The 27,689-nt window shown below is 37.7% G+C and overlaps 1 protein-coding gene across 7 annotated transcripts in view; it reads right to left on the reverse strand.

Moving 5' to 3' along the window:
- Positions 1-601: 601 nt before the first annotated feature.
- Positions 602-27,689, reverse strand: part of DCUN1D4 (defective in cullin neddylation 1 domain containing 4) — a 74,090-nt gene continuing 47,002 nt past the window's right edge. For 2 of the 7 annotated variants that reach the window (XM_023183149.1, XM_023183152.1), the window contains exons 7-12: positions 26,220-26,311; positions 18,671-18,779; positions 6,542-6,646; positions 4,340-4,442; positions 3,643-4,191; positions 602-1,890 (exon numbers count right to left, since the gene is read on the reverse strand). In XM_023183149.1, coding sequence (XP_023038917.1) covers positions 4,136-4,191; positions 4,340-4,442; positions 6,542-6,646; positions 18,671-18,779; positions 26,220-26,311 — 465 coding nt within the window. In that variant the 3' untranslated portion in view covers positions 602-1,890; positions 3,643-4,135. Of the gene's footprint in view, positions 2,013-3,642; positions 4,192-4,339; positions 4,443-6,541; positions 6,647-8,268; positions 8,567-8,717; positions 8,805-18,670; positions 18,780-26,219; positions 26,312-27,689 lie in introns of all 7 variants that reach the window. The other 5 variants (XM_026447652.1, XM_026447654.1, XM_026447653.1 and 2 more) reach the window with 5 other exon arrangements.

Raw genomic sequence — 27,689 nt, forward strand, 5'->3', positions numbered from 1 at the left:
TGTGTAAAAATACACAAAACACGGTGGGCTTTTAAAAAAATCACGATTTGGCTGAGGAGTGACTGCACTGTCTTTAATCAAAACATTTAAAATACTGTTTCTAGATTAGAAGAGACTAAAGAGGTGTAACAACTAAATACAATGCTTATCCCTGGATTAAAAAGATAACAGCTATCAAACCATGACTGGTACAAATGGGGATATTTAAATCTGCACAGTTTATTATAGTATTGTACCACCATTAAACTTCTTGAGTGTGATCATTGTATCATTGTATCATGCATGATAGGAGAATGCCCTTATTCCAAAATATCAGGTGTGAAGTGTCATAATGTAATTTATTCTCAGAATCTATTTACAGAAAGTGAGAAGTACACACACATGTATAGCACAAGAGTAAGGCAGGAAATACGGTAAAATGTTAACAACTGAAAAATCTAAGTGACAGGTACACAGATATTCATTATATTATTGTAGCTTTGGAAATTTTCAAGAGAAAATTGGAAAAAAACAATCAAAAAAAGATGAAAAATGCTTTAAAGACTACCTTAAATGGTTTTTGAAGAGAAAGCCAGAAGAGAAGAAAAAATTTACACATCTGTTCTGAAACCAAACACAAATACTTTTTATTTATGGGATATCATTTTACATCAATTTCATTGAAACCTAAAACCAGTTTGCTTTACTCAAATTAGGTGGCATAAGCTGGGAGTCACAGGACTTGCACACTTTTATGAATGTAATGCAAATACTGACGATATGAAGCATTCACAGTTATAGGTTACCTGCTGTCATTGAACAGTAACACCCAATACAAATTATTTTATGAAAAAAGCAACCCACGTTTTGGTCTCATTTACAGACACCCAACATTTTAGTTAGTCAATGAAATGTATACATTTATTATACAACATATGAAGGAATAAAGGATAAGGCTTACAGAGGTATTTTAGCAGTTGTAATAATAAAAACTAAGGGTACAAACTAACTTTTAAAGCTTTCTGTATAAACTTCAAAAGCACTGTTAAAATGGAGAGTGAGAGACAAAATAAATCTATTGTGAAACCAGAATCTAGGTTTGTCTAGTCAGATTTATAAAAACGTAATTCAGAGTTCATGCTTCAAAAAAGGTGCATGTAACATTACAGTGGATGTTTGGGGCAAATCAAGTAATAAAATTTCTGACCTACTTCAGCAGCAAACATCTAAAGGTTGTATTCCATGACAACAGAGTATTGCAATGTGGAGTTCAAAACACAATAGAAAAAGAGAAAGGGTTGTAGACTTAGGTACTAAAGAAAACCCAGATGAAGGCACCCTAATTTATTCAACAGTAGCCAGTAAATAAGTGCTTGATGATTGTTCAATTTTGTGCAACTTAAGAGAGGTTTTTAAGAAAATGTATTGTATTACTCTGACCCCTTTTTCTCCCCTTAGAAATAACTATATAAAATCAAGAAAACCAAGGGTAAGCACTCTGCCACTCAGCGGTCACAGAGGTTTACTTTTCAAGGCAATTTAAATATTATTTGGAGTTTTCTTAATATGCAAGATTATCCCTTTAGAATACTTACTTTCTTATCATACATAATACAATAGTTTTTACACAGTTTTTTCCCTACCATCAACATGTTGATTGTGGATTAACTGTAACATCTCCCTCTTGTAACAATCCTATCATTTTAGAATTAACTGTGCTTATTAGCATTTTAAAAAAAAATCTATATTCTAACATAATGTTTAAAATAACTCCATCTATGATTTACATTTGCTTTAAATAAAGCTACAGTTGATCAAATTTAAAGAACTGTGTAATTTTTTCACTTTATGGAATGATTTTGAAAATGAATCAATTCTTCACAGATCCAAATCTGCCTAGGCCAGCCACCACTGCAAAACAAATGCATCCATCACATCAGTTTTAATAGCTGTTGCTTACCATCAACATGTTCTATTCTTTTCAGATATTGGTTTATGCAAACTGGTATTAATTTTTAAGGTTGAAAGTGAATCTGCAAACAAGGAGTGGTAACGTATGCTTAATCACTACAGGGTTTTTTAAACTTCTAGTTTATTTCACAGCAAATAAAACCTTTTGTTTGGTAGAAAAAGAAAGTCATTGCATTCTACTATATCATGATTTTGTATACACACACACACTGTATATACATACAAAATTTCTTTCTTTGGTGGTTTAGTTAGGGAAAAAGTATGAAAATGTGAACACTGTTTGCAAATAAATGGTAAAATAGTGGTCAAGAGTAGCATTGTCTGTGTGCTTTATTCACTTAATGCCATTTAAAGGATCACATGTCACCCAAAAGAATTTTTAGGCCGGGCGCGGTGGCTCAAGCCTGTAATCCCAGCACTTTGCGAGGCCGAGACGGGTGGATCACGAGGTCAGGAGATCGAGACCATCCTGGCTAACACGGTGAAACCTCGTCTCTACTAAAAAAATACAAAAAAACTAGCCAGGCGATGTGGCGGGCACCTGTAGTCCCTGTTACTCGGGAGGCTGAGGCAGGAGAATGGCGTAAACCTGGGAGGCGGAGCTTGCAGTGAGCTGAGATCCGGCCACTGCACTCCAGGCCGGGCTACAGAGCGAGACTCCGTCTCAAAAAAAAAAAAAAAAAAAAAAAAAAAAACAAGGATTTTTAGCCAGACTTCCAAATAACCCAAACCTTTTCCAGTCATCACATGCTTAAATCACGGATCTTGCTGACCATGACAGCAATTACTTCTTCAAATGCACCACTCACTCAAATCATTAGACTTTTGTGTTTTCACAGAACTTTAGGGACTGAATTAGTCATTCAATAGCACCAGATAGTTGGGGTGAAAATGTCATCTCTATATTTCCTCAAGAATGGCAAAAAAAAAAAAAAAAAAAAGACATAAAATACAAACCTAAAAATACCATTCTGTTTATTCTTATTTCCTCATCCACAAAAATAATGGCCATCATCCTTCTGTACAAATAACTCAGGTAATGAAAAATGGCCCCTCTAGGACAGGTCCTAGCATGTACTGGGTTAGCTCAATGCTGGTGGTTTCTTGTCCACTGCCTGCAATGGACATGCTGCCAGGAAAAGCCTAGCATCAAACAAACAAGGAAAACAAAACAGAAAACAAAACAGCTCTCACTTATAGTATGCTTGTTTTCTCAAAAGGCTGGAAAATTACACACCATGAAAGCTTAACTGAAAATTCAAGCCACAACTAGAAGTGTGATGCAGTTATAAATAGCCGGCAAAACCATGAGGTTTTCATTGAGGAGGCAAAATAAATTTTACTTAGAGTGGCAAAGAAAGCATTAGCAGATCAATCACTGGCTAGAAGAATGCAAAAGGAAAAAAAGAAAACTAACAAAAAAGTTAAAGAATGTTTACAAGAGTTTAAATCCCATTCTTTTAAGAAAAGAGGTGCAATTTGAATTTGTTCATTGGTACCTACATTCAAGCTACTATAGTTTTAACACTAAAAAATAAACAACTTATATACCTCCTGTGGTGGAAATAATTTGTGGCATGTTACGTATCTATATGTTCAAATAATTACAACTTTCATCATTTTAGAACACTAATATTGTTAAATATACCAAATGATATTTGGCATATGCCTCTGAAAAGTTATGACTCTTACCTCCTTCCAGAAGTTGGCCTCTTAAACAGTAAGGTTAATTCTGGCAATGTTTGTTCATGGTAACAGTTTTGTCGTGTTTTCTGATATGCTACATAGGAGACCAAATAAAGTATAATTGGTTCATTCAAAAAAGGGACTAGAAATGCCACAAAATTATTTTTACAATACATTTTTCAGAAATAATCTCTAGGTGAAGATTTTTCCTTTTATACACATATACAAAATTTAAACAGCAATATACACATAATCACAGTGAGGACATTGGCAAATTCACCAATCTGTAGTGTAAATACAAACTGCAAAGCAGCCTTCGAAGAGAACAATGCCACACAGCAAGCAGAGCTGGCCAATTCACTAGCAAACACCAACATGTTCCTGCGAAAGGGAAACAGTGCAAGAAAAGCAGCATGCGCTTTGATACAAACAGCAATTTATGGCTAATGGGTGACATAACTGTGGTAACAGTGACTCTCTCGCTGCTATGCATAAAGTCCTAGGACATCTGTTTGTCTTTATACCACTCCACAAACTCGTCCAACAAAACTGGCCCTGGAGTGAAAGAGAGAAACAGTAGTAGTAGTAGTAATAGTAGTAATAATAATAATAATAACAATAATAATAATGTAGCCGAGGCTTTTCCCAATGAAGATGATATAGAAAGGTACATGAATGACAGAAGGGTAGCGGCAGTACTTACATGCTCCATCTTCATCATAGTTGCTGAGGTCAAGATTAATTGTTCTGCTAAACTCTAGGACATTGCACCACTGGTCTTTATTAATAACTTTGTATTTTGATTGCTGATGGAGGGAAAAGTAATATGAATTACTGACACTTGAACAAATGGGACGGTTTCAATTACTCTATGAATCAACATTTAAGTTCATGTAAGGTTAACTCTTTGCATTTGAGGTTTGTTAAGCACCAATCTAGGAGGATGGTGAGGGAGAGTAAGAGTTGAATTTAAGATGATAATTGTCATTACAAAAATATTATAGGGTCTCAATACAAAATGGAAAGCACATCAAATTAACATGATTATATATCCCCAGAAGTGAAAATTCTAAACTGCAAAAGCTGTTTTATATAAATGGGGATAATACCTACTTCATAAAGATATTATAAGAATTAAAAGAGGTAATTTACTAATTTATGTGAAACACTTCATTCAGTGCTTGGCACAAAGTAAGTGCTAAATAAAGAGTAGCTCCCATTAATATAACCCCTCACATAACCAGCACTGCCCATGGCCAAGCCTTTGGCTTAAAGCACACACAGCAGCAGGTTACTTGATAAGATCCAGTAAGTGCTGCAAGTGGTCTCAAAACTAGGTATTCTTGTCACAGAAAAAAATTACTGTTATAAAAATTCAAAACTCGAATCTGATCATAAAAGAAACTAGAATAGCTGTGAAATAGTTTTTCTATTCCTCTTAGACAAGAACTTTGCCATGTATCTATTTAAAAATACAGTATCCCTGTACAAAGATTCATAAATAAAATCCAGAACCAATGATTTTTAAATCCTCCCCACTAAAATCAGAAACATAGTAAAACAATACAAGTACATAAAAAGCAAAGAGAGTTGAACCAATGGTTTTGAGGATGCAAACATAAGAAAAGCTGAAATGAGAGGAATACTGTCTTTTTTAAAGAAAAATGCAAACTAATATAAGAGAACAAAGCATAGACTACAAGTTTAACTTTCTAAGCAAGTAAAAGCAAAAACCAGTTCTGAAACAGTTGATGATGCACCTGGAATTATGCAACGTCAGATTTCCTCCAGGCCAGGTCTTCCAGCTTAAGACTCTTTACACGCAGGTGCAAATCCAGCTAAACTCTCTGAGAATAGGGAACTATTTCTATTTATTTTTCCAAATAATGCTAACTCATCTCAATGGATTGTCAGAGAAATTAGAACAGATTATATGTCGATATGGACTACTGGGTAAACAGATACTTACATAAAACTAGTTTTTAAATTTTTGAGGAGTCCCAGTTAGTAATGTTAAAAGAAATTTTTAATAACAGTTCTCAAAGAATCCTATCAGATATTAAAATTTTCTGGACTATTACATAAAGTAAGTTGTGAGAAAGATTATTCAAGAGTGAAGCCAGAGTCATCATACAGCCCAGCATTTTCTCAAAGACCCAACACCCTCATCCTTGCAAACAAAGGACCGTTTTTAGAAGGGCTTGGGGTGGGAGAGAAAGGAGGATGCCATATATGACAACCCAAGTAACTCAAACTTGTATCCCATATACTTCCAGGTCCCACAGAATGACACTTCAACAAAACAAGTAGCTCAGAATTTCTGATCATCAATACTTAAAGCACACAAACAATGATGGAATAAAGTGCTGGACTGTTTTGATACTGATCTGAAGACAATTTAAACTGAAGGAGATATTGTCAGTTTGCCTAATACTTAGATTGATCTAAGGTCCTCAAGTTACTTGGTGATAAGAGTAGCTAAGAACAGATTACAAACTAATTTTGGTAAGAAAGCAGATGACTGTCTTTTAAACCTCTGCTTAATAAAAGTGGAAGTTCATCTAAAGTCAAAAGAAAGTAAATCTTCTTTTTCTATTGTTATAAAGAACAGAAAATCTAAACAAAAGTGAAGCTTTAAAATGGGGATGAGAAAAGAGAGAAAAGGACAGAGCTGTGGCTGTTTTGGATGCATTTTTAATGTGGAATGAAGCAACACAACATTAAATGCATACACAGATGCACTCCAAGAAGATAGGTAGTTGTTGACTGACAGCAATTATGTCACCATAATTCCTACACAGACAGAAAAGTACAACAAACAAAAAATTACATACAATGGGTAAATAAAATTATTTGGTAGTTCTAAGCAAGCAAACATACATTTCATAAAACAACAATTTGGTACCTCTAAGAATTGGTGAAAAACTGGAAAAAGGGGCCAGATTTTTCCTAATAACAGTCCCAACATGCACTTGGCAGTGTTTATGTCTAGGCTGCGCTGGTCCTTTTCCTGTTTAACAAACAAAAACAAGGATGAGCCAGATGCCCCCAAATAATAAATTCCAATAATTGCAAATGTGTATTCACTTCAACAGGAAATTAGTAAACAGCTCATTTATCATACACCTTAAAGACCCTGCATCCAGACTAAGGTTGGGGAGGGGAGGTAGTCAAACACAATGGAAGGCTTGGGCACTGTGATATTACATAAATTTACTGTGAGAAAGATTTATGTCAACTGAATGATCACCCTAACGCAAAATCAATTAGTTACGTTGTAGCAGTTTCTACAGTCTTTTCATGGGATTAATAAAAACTTGTAACTCAATCACTTGCTTGTTTGACATTTATGATAATTATCAAAATCCTAATTGTTGACCATAAAGCCTTTAACATAACTTAATGGAGCTTAAAGGTTTTGATGCCTATGATTAGGAATCAGGTTTCCTTAATAAAAACATTTTTTTCAACAATTTGATTTCACTGATAAATATTTTTCTTGAACCTAAACATGCTGGATTTAACTTCAGCTCATACCAAATGCTAGGGCTCTGAAGTGTCTCTCTAAATCAAAGGATATATTCATCTACCCACTCTGGTGGAAGGCAGGAAGTCTATCAATACAGTCCTTCAATAGACAGATGGATAGATAGATTTCTAAGATGTAAATTTCCTAGTAGAATACACCTAACTAGTAACCAAGTGAAAGACAACATTCGGTAAGGACACCAGAAAAAAGATAAGAACATAAACCTAAATATGGGCAGGGTAAGCTCATTCCACTTACATTTGCAATTAAGGATCCTAATTTCTCATTCCCGTCCTTCTTATATGCTTCCATTCCAGAACTACAAGTGGTCAGTTTCCATGGAAAGGAATAGAGGGCCTGTGACCATAAGCGTACCTTACATATCCAAAGCTAGTTTTCATATGGTATCTTAACTACAGTGGAAATTTGTAAAAGTATTTTTCTACAAAGGGAGAAAGTGCCTGGCTAGTCCAGTGGAATGGAATCTAAATGTTCAAATTAAGGGATGATGCTGTGACCACCACCTTAAGCCACATATGCAGCCATATATACCTCCTGATAAAATAAATCATCACTGCAAGGACTCTTAACAGTGAGGTACTCTTTAGCACACCATTTCTAGCCATGACCCTGAATTGGGACTTAATATAGCAAATGTAAGGGCCTCACTTAACAACAACAATCAAGGTAGATGAAGATAAGGAAACTTGCTGCCTAAGGAAGATGTGCAATAGATCTGGCCTTTTGGTCTAGGTTGTGAAGTGTAACGACTGTCCATGAATAGACCAGGTCAGATGGCTCCGCATCAATCTTGTTTCAGAGGTCACATAACTTAATTCTGATGAGGGCAGGTGTATCTCAGTTCCACAGTTCTATGCAAACAGGTGGGACCTCCTTTCCACAGGGTTCTCTGCCTGCCCCTTGGCCATATGTATTGTCCTGCTCAGGGCTGCAGTACACACTCCCAATGGAGAAGAGGACAGGAGAAGAGGTGATCTAGAGACTGCCTGCCTTTTGCCAGCCAAACTGCATTGATTTGTTGTGTTTCAAGGGCTTACACTTCTGTGATGCACTGTGCAAGCAAATGCAAAACTTCCTCTTACCCTGTAACATAGGTGTGGCAGATGGCAACGGCACACCATACTATGAAGCAATCCACAAGATAAACGAGTAAACTGTCGAGAAACACATGCGGCACCACAGGACTGGGCCAAAGTCCATTTGTTGAACAACAGCTCATGCAGCACTGGGCTGACGACACTGGCGCTCTGGAAAAGTTTTCCCTTTGCCGAGTTTGTAATCATTCACTAAACCCCAAATCTCTAGTCTTGCTGTGATATATATTGTGCCTTCTTCCATCATCATCATCAATGCCTACGTCCCCGTCACAATGGACATACACTAAGGTGACAAAAAAGAAAAAAAAGATACAAAAGACCTGGACAGACTCTTTGCAACAATATAATCATCTGACAAACTGATGATCATGAAGGATTTCAATGCATATGTTTGGCAGTGATGCCAAAACATGGAGGAAAGGCATCAGACTCACAGGACTGGAAAGCTGAACAGCACTCACTTACTCCTGCTCTGCAAGGGTGCCAGCCAGCAGCTCTCAATCACTAACACCATCTTCGGCCTAGCAAATAAGAGAAAGATATTATGGATGCACTCACAATCTGAACAGTGGCATCTCACTGATAACCAACATTGCCTGTGAGTGGACTTGTGGCTATGTGCAAATGACCATGACTGGAAACACTCAAAATTCCCGGGAACAAGAGTCGAGAGCTCCCACAGCAAACATCTAATAAACATCAAAATTGGAGATACTCGCAGGGGGTTCTCTACAACAATGATCCTAATGACATTCTCTGCAAAAGAGTTCCCAATTAAAAGTGAAATGAATCTCCCAGGATGCTATCAGGCAGCCATCGACTTTATAGGCATTTTTTTAAAAAATCGCCATAACAAATTCAAGGAGTACAGTAAAGACATCCAAAAGCTCTTTGTAAGAAATTAAAATTATACGCTGTCAACACCAATCCTGTGACCCTCTGCTCATGGAGCACCAAGGAGCAAGGGGCAGACCAATAGATTCCTGCATCCCAAGGTCAGAATCAGACAGAAGGTACCCTGAGAGCATGGCAAGAGCCAACCAGCATCCCCAGAAGGCCCATCAAGGTTAAAGGAGAAGGAAATGAAAGCATCTCTCCCTACCCACCTCTTGATACAAAATGTGTATGTATTTCATAAACTTTAATTTACTAAGATAAAAAGAATTTTCTGTCATTTTTCAAATAGTAATATGAACTGAACAGGCTCCATACATGAAAGACATACCAATCCCCCACAATATACAACTAGATTCTAATTTGTGGTCTTCCTTAATGTAGATTAAAAATAGAAGTTATAGAATGATATAGTACAGCTGCAAAACCAAAGGATCCTACTCTAAATATTCTACATTATGTTTTATAAATGGAATAAATATACTCCGTAAGCTAAAGACTAATAACAGCTAGTGTAAAGAAAAGTGAAATTTTATTAAAATCTGATTTAGAGTTCTAGTATGAAATAAAAAACCAGTGCCTTTGTTTACATAATACTGTTTCCATACAGGTCCTCCTGTAAGAGGTGACAATTAAGCATTTTTTTCTCAGATGACACAAATGACTTAACAACTGAAACAAAACAGTTAACTGTAAACGTGTAAATATAAATATATTACAAATACGACCTTTAAACATCGGAGTATCCAGATCTGTTAAATCAAAGGCCCCTAACTATTTCAAAAGATGTATTTCCAATTTATACCAAACTTTACAGCTTAAGACTCACATATGAAAAAGAGGAACCCTGAATTATTAAAATTACAAAGAAAAAAATTCAACAGGAAAAATAAAAACCCAGAAGATTTTCAAGAGAGACTAGCTAGAATCAAGAAATAATATACAGGCAATCACAATTCCAAACATAAATGGTGAAGTCAGAAATTGGTACATGAAATCAAAAGGCCTTAAAAGTGAAGACCTATTACATGTGTCATGGTGTTTCAATTGAGGCCACAGAAAAACAGACAGAGAAAATGCAGTCCTCCTTAACCCAGCTACCTAAGTAAACAAAAGATAAAAATAGAGGGCTGTAAAGAGCTCATATCTTAAATATTGTGGCTCAGTTTATGAAACCAAAAATATAGCAAAACAATTTTTTGAATGGGAGTTTAATTATGCTCTTAGAACTTAGCTAACATTAGTTTAGAGATAACAATGTTTGCAAGGCAATCGATTAAGCTCAATGCTTGACACTTTCTTTAAAACAAAAGGAAAACATCTGCCAACTGGCACAGGTGTTCATTATTATTTTATTTGGTACAATCTGATTCTACTACTGTAAGCACTACTCTCAAAAAATGTCATTATTTGAAATGACATCTGCAGACACCTAAGTAATATCAGTGAAGAATTCAACAATTCTTTCTTTTTTTTTTTTTTTTTTGAGAGAGAGTCTTGCTCTGTCGCCCGGGCTGGAGTGCAGTGGCCGGATCTCAGCTTACTGCAAGCTCCACCTCCCGGGTTTTACGCCATTCTCCTACCTCAGCCTCCGGAGTAGCTGGGATTACAGGCGCCCGCCACCTTGCCCGGCTAGGTTTTTTTTTTTGTATTTTTAGTAGAGACGGGGTTTCACCGTGTTAGCCAGGATGGTCTCGATCTCCTGACCTCGTGATCCGCCCGTCTCAGCCTCCCAAAGTGCTGGGATTACAGGGTTGAGCCACCGTGCCCGGCCTCAACAATTATTTCTAATTCTATGGTTAACTTTTCCTGAGAACTTACTTCAAGTTAGAAACTGTTCTAAGTGCCTTACACTTAAACTCATTTCACCTCTATTAGTAAACAGGGATTACTATAATCCCCAATTTATAAATAAGGAAACTGAGGCACAAGGAGTTAAATATAGTCAACAAATGGTAGAGCTGGAACTTGAGCTAGGAAGCTGATTCCAAGCTGGAGCTCTTCACTGCCTACCAGGCTGCTTCCCTCAGAAGCAAGGAGGGAAGAGAGATTTCGATGTGAAGAAACATACAGGCTAGTGGGCTCTACCAGTAACTACTGAGCAAATTTGCCTCGCTCTGCAACAACTAAAGAGGCATCTTAAGGATAAAACTAAGATTTTCAGTGTAATAGACGTGGGCTTAGATGACTCCATCATATTCTTATTCTTACTATGACCCAGGTCTACCTTCTGTTTTCTTTGTAATTGACAATGAAGTATGAGGGAAAGTGTGAGGAGAGTGTGTGAGTGTGCACGTGGACACACGTTTGGGTGGTGGCGTTGTGTGGAGAAGGAAAATTGGACGAATACATCAACTAACAAATGAAAGGCTGACTCAAATCAGAAGAGGAAGTGAATCCAAATGATTGCAGGAGATATAAGTTAAGCTTCAAGAGAAAATTTCTCTGATAACAGGGGTTGTTGAACACAAGACCCAGCAAAATTTTCCTTGGTGAATTCTATGAGTAACATCCATAATCATTTCTGGTTTGGCCACTGTGGTACTGAGAGGACAGTGTATCAGCTTGAACCTGTGTGGTTGCTTACAGTTTCCTGAAACATGGCCTCAGAAACACTGGAGAGGAGTGGTCGGCACGTTCTGCTGGGAAAGAGAGTACATGGAGGCGCTGACAGATTTGCTCTTTAACCTGCCACAAGATTACCTCTCAGTAAAAGCCATTCCCACTGGAGTGTTCTGCCTCCACAAGACTCTTCATGCAACTTCTTTAAGGTTTTATTTCAAGAAGTGAAAAGGCGACCTCTCCAGTGCCCTCCTCCCATCTTCCCTTTCACTCGTTCCCCTTCTCCTGAAAGGCCTCCCTTTCTCTTCCTCTCTAGCAGCTTCTCCTAACTTTGCTTCCTTCCTGATCCTGTCTGGTTCACCTCGATCACTCCACCAGGGCTCCTCTCAAACTTCTCACTCTAAATCTGTCCCTTCCTGCATCAAGGCAGGACTGCAACGCTGGAAACACATCCTATTCTGTGGAGAACAACAGCACTGCAAATCCATGGTCTCTGCTCTCACCTGGCCCTCAATGCTGCTGATCAGCGCCCCACTCAACCCCCCACACACCCTCCTCCAAATGCCACTCGCCAGCCTCTGCACAACCCTTGAACCAGCAAGCTTGTCTCCACCACAGAGAAGATAAAACATCCAATGGACTGACATTTATAACTAGTCTCAGATCAATGAAAAATTATATAGTATTTTAGTCTATTCTCTTCACCTAATCTTGTTCTCACTAGGTCCTTTTTTAAAAAGGAAGCAAGGAAAAGTGGCTGCTTTATTTAAAAGAATCCATACAACAATACTTGTTTATATAATAAAATTTACATTGAGGGCAAAAAACCCTATGCATAAAAATACTGAGGCAAAATTCCAACTGTAGAAGAGAACTGATCATGTTGACCCTTGTGTATATCCCACCGTCTTTTTCTAGCATGATTCTACAGGGGGAGGAGAGCTTTGTGGAGGGAAAGACAATGTGGCTCTGTGAAGGACACTGGCCTGGACGTCAAGGGCAGATGCGGGCCCTGCTGTTGCCCTTCCTCGCTGGCTCTCAATCTCATCATCCTACATTGATAGGCCTGGACCAGATGACTTCTGAGGATCCTTTTCAACTATAAGTTCAAGTCAAAGATAAATCAGGAGAAAAATAACACAACTTTATAGCCAAGTACTATTTTAAATTGGCTACACGTTTCAAAGGGAAAGAAAGAAATGATCAGCCCCTTGGGGCTGCAATTTTGGTAGAGAGCTGTTAAAGGGGCTATTTTATCATTTTCTGGTGTTGTACTGCAGTTTCTTTCCAGGCATATTAAAGCAGAATTCAGAATAATTAATATATATCACCATTGTTAGTTGCAATATAATATTTAGGATACTAAAATTTTATCATAAAGCTCAATTTTCATTAAAGTGTGATTTTTAAAAGGTTCACTGCTGGTTAATTGAGTTTTTACCTCCAGGAGTTCACTTTTCTAATAGGAAAAAAAAAAGACTTGAGGGGGAAAGAAATGAGGTTTGAGTTCTTCCAACCAATATAGGCTAACAGGCAAGCTTTCCCTTTCCACTTAAAAACAACCAGCAAACTGGACAAAAAGATGAAATGATGGCTTTAGACAATGAAAAACAGGCAACACAGGACTGTGATCCCCAAGAAAAAGAAAATAAATAAGGTAAGCCCTAGGTTGATACCAGCTTACTCTGTGGAGGTGGTTTCTAGGCAAGGGAGGGGGAACCCGAAAGTGAGCCCAGCAATCTTGCTGAGTTGGACAAGACACAGCTTGGAGTTCGAGGTGGCAAAGATAACTATAATTTATGCAGCCAAATACTAGTGAGGTGGGAACTACACAAAGAGATGTGAAGGTCTCCAGAGTGGTCTCCTTGAGTCTTTGGCCATATAAACATGTGAGAGGAAACAACCCGAGTCTGCAAAAAAACATTGCAAATGAGTGAGCTGAAGTCCCCAGGGTTTATTCAGGACTGGGGACAGTTTGTAGTCCCACCAGTCAGCACAGAAAGATCTCATAGTACACAAGGCATTGGGTAGAATCCTCAAAAAAAATATTGCCTTAGTAGTGGGGCCAAATTATCCCTATCAAGACTGCTTTGGACCAGCCCTTCCAAAGGGTCAAGCTGATTCCAAGTAATTTATGCACTTAAAAAACAAACTCAACACTATCTAAAAGAATACAACAAAACCCACAGCAACCAAATACATAAAATTCACAATACCCAGCTCCAATCAAAAAAAAAAAAAAAAAAAAAAAAAAAGCAATGCAAAGAAGCTGGGCAAGTGACTCACATAACCAAGAGAAAAATAAACCAACAGAAAGACACACAGAAATGACAGATGATGGAACCAGAAGATAAGGTTATAAAAATACCTACTATAAACAAGTTCTAGAAGTTCAAGGAAGCAGAAGAAAATATTATCATGATGGGGAGATAAACTGGAGACATAAACAAGACCCAAATGGAACTTTTGAAGATGAAAAATATAGTATCTGAAATGAAAAATATATTGGGTGAGATTAACAGATTAAACACTGCAAAAGAAAAGATTAATATTGGAAGACATAGTAATAAAAATTATTAAAAATGAGACAGGGAAAAAACTGAAAAAATAAAAAGGAGCACAGCATCAGTAGCTTGTGGGACACATTCAAGCAACCAAACACAGTTATAACTGTAGTCCCAGAAGAGCAGAGAGATAACAGAAAAAATATCTGGAGAAATAACAGCAGAAAAAGTTCCCAGCTTAATTAAAAACTATAATCCCACAGATCCAAAAAGCTCAACAATCCCTAACCAAAATTAAACATAAAGAAAATTATTCCAGGGAATATTATAATAAACTTGCTAAAAAGCAATGGAAAGAGAATAAAAAGTCAGAAAACAAAAGACATGTTTAGAGGAATAAAGATAAGAATGACACCAGATTTATAATTACACATGATGAAAGATAATGCAGAGACATTACTGCAGTACTGAAAGAATGAAGTGTCAATCTAGAATTTTTTACCCAGAGAAGTCTCTTTCTAAGTGGAAGGCAAAATAAAAGCTTACAGAATTCATCACCAGCAGATCTATCCTATGAGAAATGTTAAAGAAAGTTTTTTAGGCAGAAGGAAAATGATACCAGATAGAAATCTGGATCTACACAAAAGAAATGAAGAGCATAGAAATGATATATTTGGTATATCTGAGTAACAATAAAAGACACTTTTGCCAATTTAAAACAAAAGTTATAGCAGCATATTGTGAGATTTACAGCCTAAATAAAATATATGACAAAAACAGCATGAAGTATGAGAGGGCAAAATGAAAGTATACTGTTGTAAAGAATTCTTGCGTTATACATGAAGTGGCATAATATTATATGAAGGTAGGCTGTGAAATTTAAAGATGAATACTGGAATACCCAGAGCAACTACTAGGGCAAAAAAGTTAATAAGGCAATAGTGAAAATAAAATGGAATGATTTAAAAAAATCAATCTAAAAAGAAGGCATGAAAAGAGGAAAAAATGAACAAAAAATAGGTGGGATACATAGAGAAAAAATAGCAAGATAGGAGATATAGATTTTGACCATACCAATAATTACATTAAATGTAATAGTTTCAGCATCCCAGTTAAAACACGTATTGTCAGACCCAACATATGCTATCTATAAGACACCCACTTCAAACGTAAAGAAACAAACAGGTTAAAAGTAAAAGATTTAAAAAAGATACAGCATGCAGACTTTAATCAAAAGAAGGTTGGAGTGAACACATTTGTATTGGACAAAGTAGACTTCAGTATAAGGAATATTACTAGAGATAAAGAGAAAACGTTTCATAATGGTAAAAAGTCTCAATTCATCAAGAGGATATAACAATACTAAGTATGTCTAAACCTAGTATCAGTGCTTCAAAACGTGCAGCAAAAAAGTGATAGAGGTGACAGAAGAAATACAGGTAGAGAGTTCAACATTCCTCTCTCAGTAGTTGATAGAACAAGTAGACAGAAATAAGGAAGAATACAGAAGACCTGAACAACACTATCAACCAACTTGACCTAATTGACATTTATAGAACACTCCATTGACAACAGTAGAACATTTCATTCTTCTAAAGTACGCATAAAACATTCACTGCAGCAGACCATATTCTGGACCATAAATCAAATAGATTAAAATTATACAGGGTATGTTCTCTGACCACAACAGAATTAAACTGAATATCAATAATAGAAAGAATATCTGGAAAATCCTAAATACCAGGAAAATAACATACTTCTAAATAATCAATGGGCCAAAAAAGAATTCACAAGGGGAACTAGAAAATATTTTTAACTGAATGAAAATGAAAATAAAACATCTCAAAATTGGTGAAAATACAGCTCAACAAAATAAAGCAAAAAAGAATAGGATCCATTAAAAAATTTATCTTAGAGCATATTTTAGCTAAACTCAATCTATCTGGTAATCAGGCAATGATTAAATATGGTTGTTTTTATTTATTGTTATGTGAAAGGGCTTAATCCACCAATACTAATTGAGACTCTCCTTTAAAACAAAGGACGTACAAAGAAAGAAAGTACAGAGTCCCTCAATCTACCAGGAACAATTAAGGTCTGTACTCAAACTTCAAAGCTAAGCAGAGGAGACACCAGGAGTATGTAACTGAAACCAGCACAATCCCACCATCAGCATGATCCCTGACAGGCTGAGGGGCAGGCTGTGTGGAAGCAGAAGTACGTGGCTCAGACCCAGGGCCTGGATGGATATAACTATGCTAGTGCAAATGGGGTGCTAGGCAAGGGGCCAGCATGACCAAAGGCAGAATGCAGAGATGCCAGGAAACAGGGCCAGTGAGCAACTGTTAATGCAATTTCATCACAATGAAGGCATTGCGTGGGGAAGTTTGGGACTTAGTTGTGAGGGTCTGGAGTAACCCACACACTAGATCTGGAGACAGAAGGCTTCGGTTTGAGTCATGGATCTACTATGAACAACGTGGCCATTTCTCCCCTTTGCTGAAGTGCACTTTCTTACTCTGTGGACTGAAACCATCGCTGGCTGTCCCTCAGAGCTGCCATGGGAACAACTGTGTCATATACACAAGGGAAGTGTTGGGCTGATATAAAGACAGTGGGGAGGTACGAGAGGCTGTGGGGAGCAGGAAGGTGGCCGAGTGACCCAGGGGCTGAAAGAAGAGGAATGACACCCTAGTGATGTGAGTGCTGGGTAAGAAGTGAAAGAATGTGGACATGAGGCTACCAGAAGAGTGCTGGTAAGGAGAAGCACGGCCTCCACCGGTGAGGCTGCAGTGGAGACACCAAGAAAAAGGTGGCCAAAGGAGCACTCATGAGATGGGCCAGGGTGACTGCCCCAGAATGGGATGGAAGCCAGGGAGGAGTAAAGCAGAACCTGGATCTAAAGCACATTGAATATCTGGGAGAACTGTGACCCCCCAATCAAGGAAGTTAGACAATAGAGGTGATTTGAGTAGAGAAGGTATGATGTTTCTAAATGAATTTCTACCCATACTATAAGAAACAGCTGACTTCGGGAGGAAAATAAAAGCTCATGAAATAAACTATTTAATCCTAGAAACCAGTTAACTATTCTAAAAGCATTCAGCAAAAAAAGCATCTGACAAATAACTTCCCTTTTCTTTTTTTAACCTCGAACTCCTGTTCTTAAGCAATCCTCTCACCTCAGCCTCCTGAGTAGCTAGAACTACAGGCATCATATCTGGCTAATTTTTTAATTTATTTTTTATAGAGACAGGGTCTCAGTATGTTACCCAGTCTGGTCTCAAACTTCTGGCTTTAAGTGATCTTCCTGCCTCAGCTTCCTAAAGTGCTGGGGTTACAGGTATGAGCCACTGTGTCTGGCCTGGCATGTAACTTTTATATACTATTACGCAAATGCCATTTTATCAAACACTGTATCTGAATTTTACCTCATCATTTCTAACATCAATACATTGCTATGCATGGTGTGATTTTACTAGAAGGTTGTAATAATGGGAAAACGCATGAATGAGGGCACCACAGAGAACGTTATTGCAAGATGCATCAAAATTCACTATCAAATAAACCTTTGGTGCTGAACTGGCAGAGCCAAAGAGAGTAAAAAGTGAAAAAAATCAATATGGTGGTAAGGAAAAAAGAATCATTTGTCACTGAGTTCTCTGCCTTAAAAAAAAAAAATCATTAAAAAAAAATGCAATCAAACAAGAAAGCCTAGTCACCTGAATCCACTAAACAAACAGACTTAACAGAAAACATCATTTCAGAATAAACTATAATTGTATGGGATATAGATTTTGTTTGAATTGAGTATGATGCCAACTGGTGCTTCAAAATTCACTATGTATGGTGACTAGGCTGAAAAGTAAGACTTTTATTTCACTCCAAGGGAACCACTTTCACATACTTCGACTTGACTCACTATGTGAGAAACAGGGTAATTGCTTTTCAAAACGATGATTAGAAAAATACATTTGAGTAATGTTCACTGAAAGTAGCTTAGGTCTAAAATTCACATGATTTCTAAATACAATAATAGCACCCAGGGTGAATCTGAATTAGATATGATTAGCTTATTCTAGTAAATTCAACAGGAGAAGGTTTGTTGTTCTGTGAGAAGGAAAGCTTTTCCAACCTTATCTAAGAGACATTTAAGACACTGTGTGTTGCATGCCCATGTTACTTCTAAGCCAATAGCAAGAGTCAGTAAACGTCTGCCACTAGAGCTTTTTGCTGACCTACAAAATGTTTGCCCAGAATCAAACTTCATTTTCAAAAGCATACATGTAGAAAGAAATACTAACTAGCATCCTGGGAGTAACTTATTCAAGATTTTTTGCTGTGGCATGTAAAAATGAACCTCATAAGGCAATTTTAAAAGGGGAGGGAAGAGAGGGAAACATCTGGATAGGCTCCAGAGAACTCACCCGTGCAAAGTCAAACGCGTATCTGTAAATAAGTTTAAAGTTTGTAGAATCATTTAAGAATGATCTTAAGTAATCCAAAGTATTTCTGAGTTTTTCTGTTGTATCACATCTAGAAAAACAAAATAAAAGCAAATTACGAACTGAGTTCATTTATTAATTTTTTAAATTGAGGCAGTAATATAAACTCAATACCAAAGGAAAGAACAAACCCTGCAGTTGAAACCCATCCATAACCTATTTTTTCTACACTTAAAAATTTTTTAAATGTACAGAAAAGTTGAAAGAATAGTAAATAACCACTCATATACCATCCCCTTGATCCAACAATTAACTTTTTTTCTATTTATGCACTCTCTCATATACGTATACATTTTCTATACCATTTAAAAGTTGCAAACACAATGAAACTTCATCCCTAAACACTTTAAAACCATCATCAGTCTTACTACTGTATCAACGTTAACTTTCTTAGCTGATATACAATCCACATGCAAATTTCCCAGTTATTCCCCAATTTCTTTTATAGCTGCTGTTTTCAACCAGGAACCAATCAAGGACCGTGCACTGCTTTTAGCTGTCATATTTCCTTAGTCTCTAGAAGAGTGCCCTGCCTTTTTCTTTCTTGATAATGTCATTTTTGGAGACCAGACCACTTGCTTTTGCAGAATGTCCATCTGTCAGATAATTTCCCTATGATTATATTAGATCCCACACTTCCAACACATATATGATCATAGGGAAATCAGAATTTCCCTATGATTATATTAGATCCAACAACAACATTCATCATGTCTGTCTATCCCTGTCCCATTATTGGCAGATTCCTATTGTTATGGTGGTATCTACCATTTTCCATTGAAAAGCAATTCTTCCTCTTTGAAACAGTAAGTATCTACAGAATGATACCTTGAGACTATAAATGTCCAGTCCTAACAACCTTTCACTCAATGTGTATTGTACAGTACTTAAACTTCCTACTTTCCTCCTGTCTCAATATCCCCACAAATAAGCAATGAACATCCTATCCAGGAGACCGGGTCCACTAGTGATAAGTCTGCCCCCTGCCACAAGGTCCCCTTCTTGCCCTCCCCTGACTATGACTGAGTGACATCCACACCCACCAATCTGACATCCAGGGAAGGAACTTGCCCATGGGTCCTCACTCTCTCTAGGTTCCCCACCTGCTTAGCAGAGCCCACTCCCTGGGAGCTTCTCCCATATAGCTCCGTGTGGCATGCCATGCTTCCCTCTCGAGAACCTGAGAATAAAATAAATCCTTTAATCTCCTATGCCTCTCCCAGTGGAAGTTCTGTGGCCATGCTGGAATGATCTTTAAAGACCTCACAAGGAGGACATACTCCTGACAACACACAATGGTTATAGCATCCATTGGTGATACCTGCCTGAATCAGTAACATCTGAAGATCCAAGATCGTGATTTTCTAATCCTATCATTCCTTTTACATTTATTGGCTATAATTCTTCTATAAAGAAGAGCTCCACACATGACCTTCTTATTTTCTGCACTTAGGATTTTTTGCGTTTAATTCAGTGTATTATAATCTGTTACTGTCATTATTCTTCTTGATTGTACAAAATTTCCCCATTTGGGCAGTAGCCCCCTAAAGCTGGCTCTAGTTTCCTTCTGACATGTCCCCCCCATGTCTCTGAGCATTACCTTGCTTTCTGGCACAAGATTTTCCAGTTCACCCTATTCTTACCCTATTCCAGACTTGAAATCAGCCATTTCTCCAGGGAGCCTTGGTGATAATAACCTGTTTTTACCAGTAAGTGATATAGTGTTTACTTTTCATAAGCAAGCAGACTTACTGGTTCTTTTTACAAACTAATTTTCTGTTTGCAATATCTAGCCCTTAAAAAGGAGAATCAAGAGCCACCATTTTCACCAGCAATACTGAAGATTTTCAACGCTGAATATGTATTGTGTTTCTCTATTATAGATCTTTAACCTACTAAGTACAGATAATACATATATCAAGTATTATCAATATATTTTATATACTATATAAACTAAAATGGTTCATAGTGGAGCACACTAATCTATTTTTAAAAACAAATCTGTTTTTAAAATCTGCTGCTTCTTTGTACCTAACTACAAATAAATCCTTATCATCTCTTTGTTGAGATGATAAACTATCTAAAAGCCTGAAATTAGGCTAAATGTGAATTTCTATGAAACAGAACAATTTAGAAAGTCCTTTATTTCTTCCTAATGTGAAAAGTAAAAAAGATTAAAATTGGGTTATTTTGGAGTCAGAAAACACTTCTTCAAGAGAATGACACACAAGCTAAGAGTTGAGAGATAAGCAGGAACTAGATATTTTGGAGAGGTGGGAAAGGCTCTCTGTCTATTAGGAACAGCATATGCAAAGGCCCAGAAGCAGATGGGAGTATGGTTTAAGTCCAACAGACTAAAAGACAGCCACTGTGGCTGGAGGGTATAGAGGAAGATGGAAAGAGCTATAAGATGATGCTGAGAGGAACACGGGGTCAGGCTCATAAAGGGTTTTTTTAGTCCAGAGTGAGGTTTTTTAAAATTACATCCTAGGAACAAAGGAGGGCACCTGCCACTATGAGAAAGACCATGATCAGGGCTGCATCTTGACAAGCTCACTCTTGATCTCCATGGAGAAGGACTGGGGGGAAGGAAAAGAGATATGAAGAGCCAGTTAGAGATCTAGTGCCAGAATCCCAATGAGGGGGTCACAGGGACTAGAAAGATACACAAGAAAGCAGTAAACAGGAGTTAAGTCTGGAAGGCAGGGATGAATTTACACTGGGTGCTTCTGCTACAGGGTTAGTGTTTTTAATGGTGTGTATATAATAATATAATATTAATAATAATGGGGGAGGGTCAAAGAGGAGGGAAACTGGGTAACCCAAAAACATAAGGCCCAGGTCCCTGTTCTTCACTGGAAAGAGGGTCAAGGACCAAAAGCCACAGATTTGGTTGGCAGTTTAGTTTAGTCCTGTCTAAGAAGAAGAAGAGCAGTTGTTTGTTTTAACAGATTCAAGAGCAGGAAGCACTAATTTAGATAACTACCCCATAGTTAAAAGAAAATAAAGTTAGCTATAAATCTCCAGGCAGAGCTACTATGAGAAGAAATGTGAAGTTCTGCAGCATGCCTGGGAGCAAGTCCAACACCTTGGCAAAAAGATGTCCCTATGTTTGAAAGATGCTCAGAGATCCTGTCTGAAATGCAGGAAATGAACAGTTCTTGTGCTTTACACATAAAATACACAAGTAATATTACTAACTCATGTACCCATTAAAAACCTGGGGTTGGAGCTAATATTGCCAATACAGAGTTTAATCTGCTTTAAAGGGGGTCTCAAACACACAAAGCCCCTGGACTGGCCCCCAATAGTGAAATAGGCCACTGAGTCACCCTGTCCAGAACCACAGGTTGCCATCTAGTGGCCAGTAAATATGCACATCTTCAGAGGACTCGGTTCTAACAGAGCCTGGCTTGGGACATGTAAGCCACCAACGTGACTTTAGAAAGCAGCCACATCTTCAACTCAAGTCTTCCAACATGTTTCTATGTACCATGTATAAAAAAACTTGTAGAAGTCACAGTGACAGTGCCATGCTTCTAAGGAACACCATTTCCCAGCACAAAAAATGCACACAATGTTTTCTTTTTGAGTTTGCTGCTGTAACAGATTTGTAGGACAGAAATCAACACAGCAATCTTCAAAGTTTATAAAATCAGAGGTAGCTTTCCCCTATTACCCAGGAAAAGGCCTCTGCCCCTTCCCTTAGTCATCCCAAAGGTATTTTTCCAGCCCAACATCAGTTTATTGTAGTTACAATTCTCACTTTTTTTTTTTTTTTTTTTTTTTTAAGTTTAAGCACCAGAAGTAGTTTAATTCATCAGACCAAAACAGGAGCTGTGTCTTCTCTGGCAGAGGAATGATCTCGGGAGTGCAAGGATAGATGTTCCCTACCAGCTGCCAGCCTAAGACCAAACTCTCACACCACCCACCTCCTGTTCCAGGTTCACAGGTCCTAGGGAAGCCAAGCACACAATTCCTCTAGAGAGCATCAAGGAGATTAATTTTTGAGAGCCCAGGCATAAGCCATAAGCCACACTTCAACACCCTAGTTTAATGATGCTACCAGAGACACCCAGGAAATGACAGAAATGATTGAAAACTCTGGTTTCACAGCCCATGGGCTTTGTGTTTCTACCACACTCCCACCATACAGTAACTTTTTTTTTTTCTTTTTTGCAGCATTTTAACTAAATATAATGAATGGTCTGAACGTTTGTATCCTCCCTAACTTCAGAGGTTGAAATCCTCACCCCCAAGACGATGGTATCAAAAAGTGGTGCCTTTGTGAGATTATTAGGTTCTGGGGGCAGAATATTCATGAATGAGATTAGTTAAGAGACCCAAGGGAGCTTGTTTGCCCCTTCCAACATGGGAGGACCCAGTTAGAAAGCATCATCTATGAACTAAAAAGCACCTCTCATCAGACATCAAATCTATGGCATTTTGGTCTTGAGCTTCTGGGCCTCCAGAGAAATAAAATTCTGTTGTTTATAAGCCACCCAGTCTAAAGCATTGTGTTATAGCTGCCTAAATGGCCTAAGACATGAATACATATAAATAAAGATTTTGTTGTATGCTTGTTAATTCCAGTTTGAGATCAAAATATTTCATTAGATAGGTTTAATAAAATCAAAATGAGCAAATATAGAAAAGAAATCCAAAACAGAAGACAAAATAGTTTAAAAGATAGATTACTTTCTGCCTTTAGAGCATATAAACGATTACTCTCTGGGTTTTCTTGAGTACTAGGTGCACTTACCTCACAAAAACAATGCTTATTTAGTTACTTTACTGGCATAAGGATAAGTGACCTTATTACTTTTAGATCTTTTGCCTGAATATTGTTTATAAGCCCCTCCTCTTAATGGACTTTATCTTACTCATGGTTTTTGTTTCCCTAGGGCCTAGAATACTACACTTGGCACATCACTGTCATTCAAACATTTGCTGAACAAATGACTAATCTAGAAAGGCTGGAAGGTAGGGGTGGGAGGGTAGGCAGAGGTTCTTCAAACTTGAAGTTGGACTATTTTTGAACTACAAAGAAACTTAAAAGTTACTCTGAATAATTATCTCCACCTCATTGATGAGGACACCAACCTCAGAGTTTCACATCAAAGAAGCAAGCAGTTCCTCCATGCCTTTATAGTGGATCAGGCTTGTCACTAAACCCTGAATTGCAAGGATCAAGTGGCAATCACCCTGAGAACCCACCTGCCACCACCTGCATCATACAAAGTGGCAAGCAAGGTTCCCAACAAACAGCTTGAAGGAGTAGCCTGCACTCAAAACGTGGACGCAGACCTCTTCCAGGAAATTGCTTCTCACTTCCCAGGAGACATGGCCCTCAAAACACACGGGCAAGGTATGGTATCAGGTAATATTCTTTTGCAGAGGGACATTCTTTTGTAAAGAACTTAGTACTATACAAACTGGGTATCACACCTTCTTAAGACAAATAAAAATGGGCCTGAAAATGTTGATGGTGCCTTGTCTGAAGGCTGGAAATAAAATCCTGATATGCCCATGCATTCATCATCACAAGGACACTTTAAAATGGAGCCATCGGCTGCTCTACTCAGCAATGATGGCCAGGCACGGTGGCTTACGCCTGTAATCCCAACACTTTGGGAGGCTGAGGTGGGCAGATCACTTGAGGTCAGGAATTCGAGCCTAGCCAACCTGGCGAAACCCCGTCTCTACTAAAAATACAAAAATCAGCCAGGTGTGGTGGTGCCCTCTTGTAATCCCAGCTACTCGGGAGGCTAGGGCACAAGAATCACTTGAACCCAGGAGGCGGAGGTTGCTGTGAGCCAAGAGCATGCCCCTGCACTCCAGCCTGGGTGACAGAGGGACATTCCATCTCAAAAAAAAAAAAAAAAAAAGAAAAAGAAAAGAAAAAGGAAGCAATGAAGTGAGAAAAATAATGAAAGAGAGTGAATAGGATTAAAATCATAAGGAGATGTTCCCCCAAAAGGACAAACAAGTTTTAAAAGATTTCAGAGAATTTAACTCTAAAATTCTAGAACACACTCTGATAGGAAAGTATATTTGTAAAAGGGTGAAAAGGGTGGTTTGGCTTTTACCTAAAACTCATTTGTCATTAGATAATATTGTTAGAAGGAAGAATAAGATTTAAGAATGAGAAGTCTTAAGTGTTCTTCCCATCCTTGCCACATTCACACATCACCGATCCCCTCTTTGCCTCAGTTTCCTCATTTGTAAAATGTTCAGGATAAAATCTGATCTGTCTTCTTCACAAAGTAGCTATGAGGCATTCAAACGGGAGAACAGTAAAAAGTCTTCATAAACTACTAAAGCACAATGTGAAAGCATTCTTAACAATAACAAATGAACAATGACATTAAAAGTGGACAAATTCCAAAATTATTTAAATAAAACCATTTCGACTCCAATTTTAATCCAGTAAAAATCAAGATCTATTATTCTTAAAGTGAAAAGAAAAAGATAAGTCATCCCAACTACTTTAGATTAAAATTACTATGTTAAGAATTAGCACTTCATCTTCAATGCTATTTGAAACATTTAGTCATCCACTTTAACTGCATCTTTCAAGGCCTAATATAGAATGACAGTTTGTTTTCTTGAATGAAACTGAGCAAACACACAACACGCAGGCGCATGCACACACGCACATACTGCATGCACAAGGCAAATACATAAAACCATTGATTTTTCTTATCCTGGGTCAGGTTACACAAACCAAATCTTTATTATTTTTTTAAATCACTGGAGTAATGAAGTTTTAATTTTACCCAAACCTAAAATCAGAATATATAAAGAGATATCAAATATTTTAACTTACAAGTTATATGTTACTCAACTTTTTCTCACTAACTATAAACCAGATGCCAGAAAGTCTTTGCCTTTTAATCTCTAAAACTGCATCGTCCAACTCAACAGCTACTGGGCACATGTGACTACTGAGCACTTGAAATGTGGCTAATACAAATGGAGATGGACCATAAAATACACCCCAGATTTTGAAGACTAACCATGAGAAAAAATAATATAAAAGTATCTCATTGACTTCTTAAAAACACTGATTACATATTGGAATGAAAATATGCTGGATTGTTTGGGGTTAATAAAATAGATTAAAACTGATTTTACCTGTTTCTACTTTTACATGTGGCTGTTAAAAAATCTTAAATTACATAGGTGGCTTTCTCATATGAGAAAATGTTGGTCTATTTCTCTTGCCGAGAGCTGCTCTACAAGAATACCAACACACTCTGTCTCTCCACATACACGTATAGACACTTTATAAATTCGCCCAGAATAGTCCTCAAAATGGGTCTTAGTCTTTACATCCTTGGCCACTGCGGAAGCTTGGCCAGACCACCTGACTTCCTTCCACTCACTCAATCACCTGAATCCTGAAGTCCCAGGAAGAGGCAACCACCTGGGAAGGGCAGGGACCCCACTAGTGCAGCCTAGGACTTACTGGAGAGAAGTCATTCCTTTTAACCACTCCTGTAGAGTAAAATAACCCATGTTTTGTGCATCCAATTTCCAAGCTAGGACAAGCATAACTACCTGTTAAAAAAATACACAATTAAAAAAATATATTAGACAAATTAAAAAAGAATAAACAAACAGATCTGTCATTAATGCATTAACGTTTTGCCGAATGCGTCTGTTTACAGTAGTTTAGTCACTGAAATATGAGCAGAGTTAACTTCAAAAATGAGTTCTAGTTTGGCAAATATCCAAAAAATTTGACAATATCGTCTGCTGACAAGAGTTTGGAGAAGCATGTATTCTCCTGATGTACAATAGTGGAGGTGTAGGGTGACCACCCTCTCCAGAGGGCGGTATCAAATGTAAAACCAGTTATTGACAATTCCACCTACGGAAAGTTATCTTATAGGTCTACCTGTAAACAGACACAAAGATGACTAGTCAACAGTATTTACTGCAGTACAATTTGTAGCAGTTAAAGACTGAAAACAACCAAATGTCCATTAATAAGGGACTGGTTAAATACTTCTTTGCTGAATACATTCCATATAAAGGAATACTATGACACCACTAAGATGAACGAAGTAGAACTAGCTGGACAAATATGGAATAATCTCCAAGATATATTAAGTGAAACAGTAAGGTGTAGAACAGTGTATTAAAACATAACAAGGTGGACAGGAGGAGACACGCAGTGGAGTTGTAGCACACATACTTTAATGTTTGTGAATTCACTGTATACACTGGTTGGAAATTATTTTAAAGTAGTCCCACATTCCACTTAAGACAGCACTATGCCTGGAGTGGTCCCAGGGTCCGTGGCATGGTCCCATAACTTGTAAAGGAGGGTCAGGCCCCCAGGTGCCACCTGTGCTTTTGTGACTCTTCTGAAATCATGCAGGTTTCAGAAACGGTGACAACTCTGGTTTATGCCACTGCTTGCTACTTAGCTATTTTAGAGAAAAGATAGCACAGAGAACTGATGGTGAGTTTTAATAAATACCTGAAGGTGTAAAGACAAAATGACATTTCAAAGGTGCACCCAGTTTTAAGCTATCTGGAATGCTACATAGGGACAGGGCTGAGGCCATGTGTGATTGGGACAAGAGGAGGAAGCCTTCCTTCTCATCTGCCTCAAAGATCCTAGAAGAGGTGAGAAGTAACTAAAAAAGAATGTCAGTCCTAAAAAGGTAAAGAGGAGGGACAGGGCCTTCTTAGGACCATTCTGCCAGCCACTCTGTAGAACTGGTTATCTCTGGATGGTCATTCATATGTAAGGAACATCCAAGTCCTAAAATGGGGATCAGGTATACACTGTTAACAGGCTCTCTCTCTGTACTGAAACAGAAAAAGGCAATGGGTAGATATATATGTTTCTCCAAGGACTAGGATACCCCACATTGGCAGTTAATTCGATCTCTTTACATAAACCTAAGGCTTCATTTCAGCTACT

This window comes from Piliocolobus tephrosceles, chromosome 3, assembly GCF_002776525.5.
Source record: "Piliocolobus tephrosceles isolate RC106 chromosome 3, ASM277652v3, whole genome shotgun sequence".
Lineage (NCBI taxonomy): Eukaryota > Metazoa > Chordata > Mammalia > Primates > Cercopithecidae > Piliocolobus > Piliocolobus tephrosceles.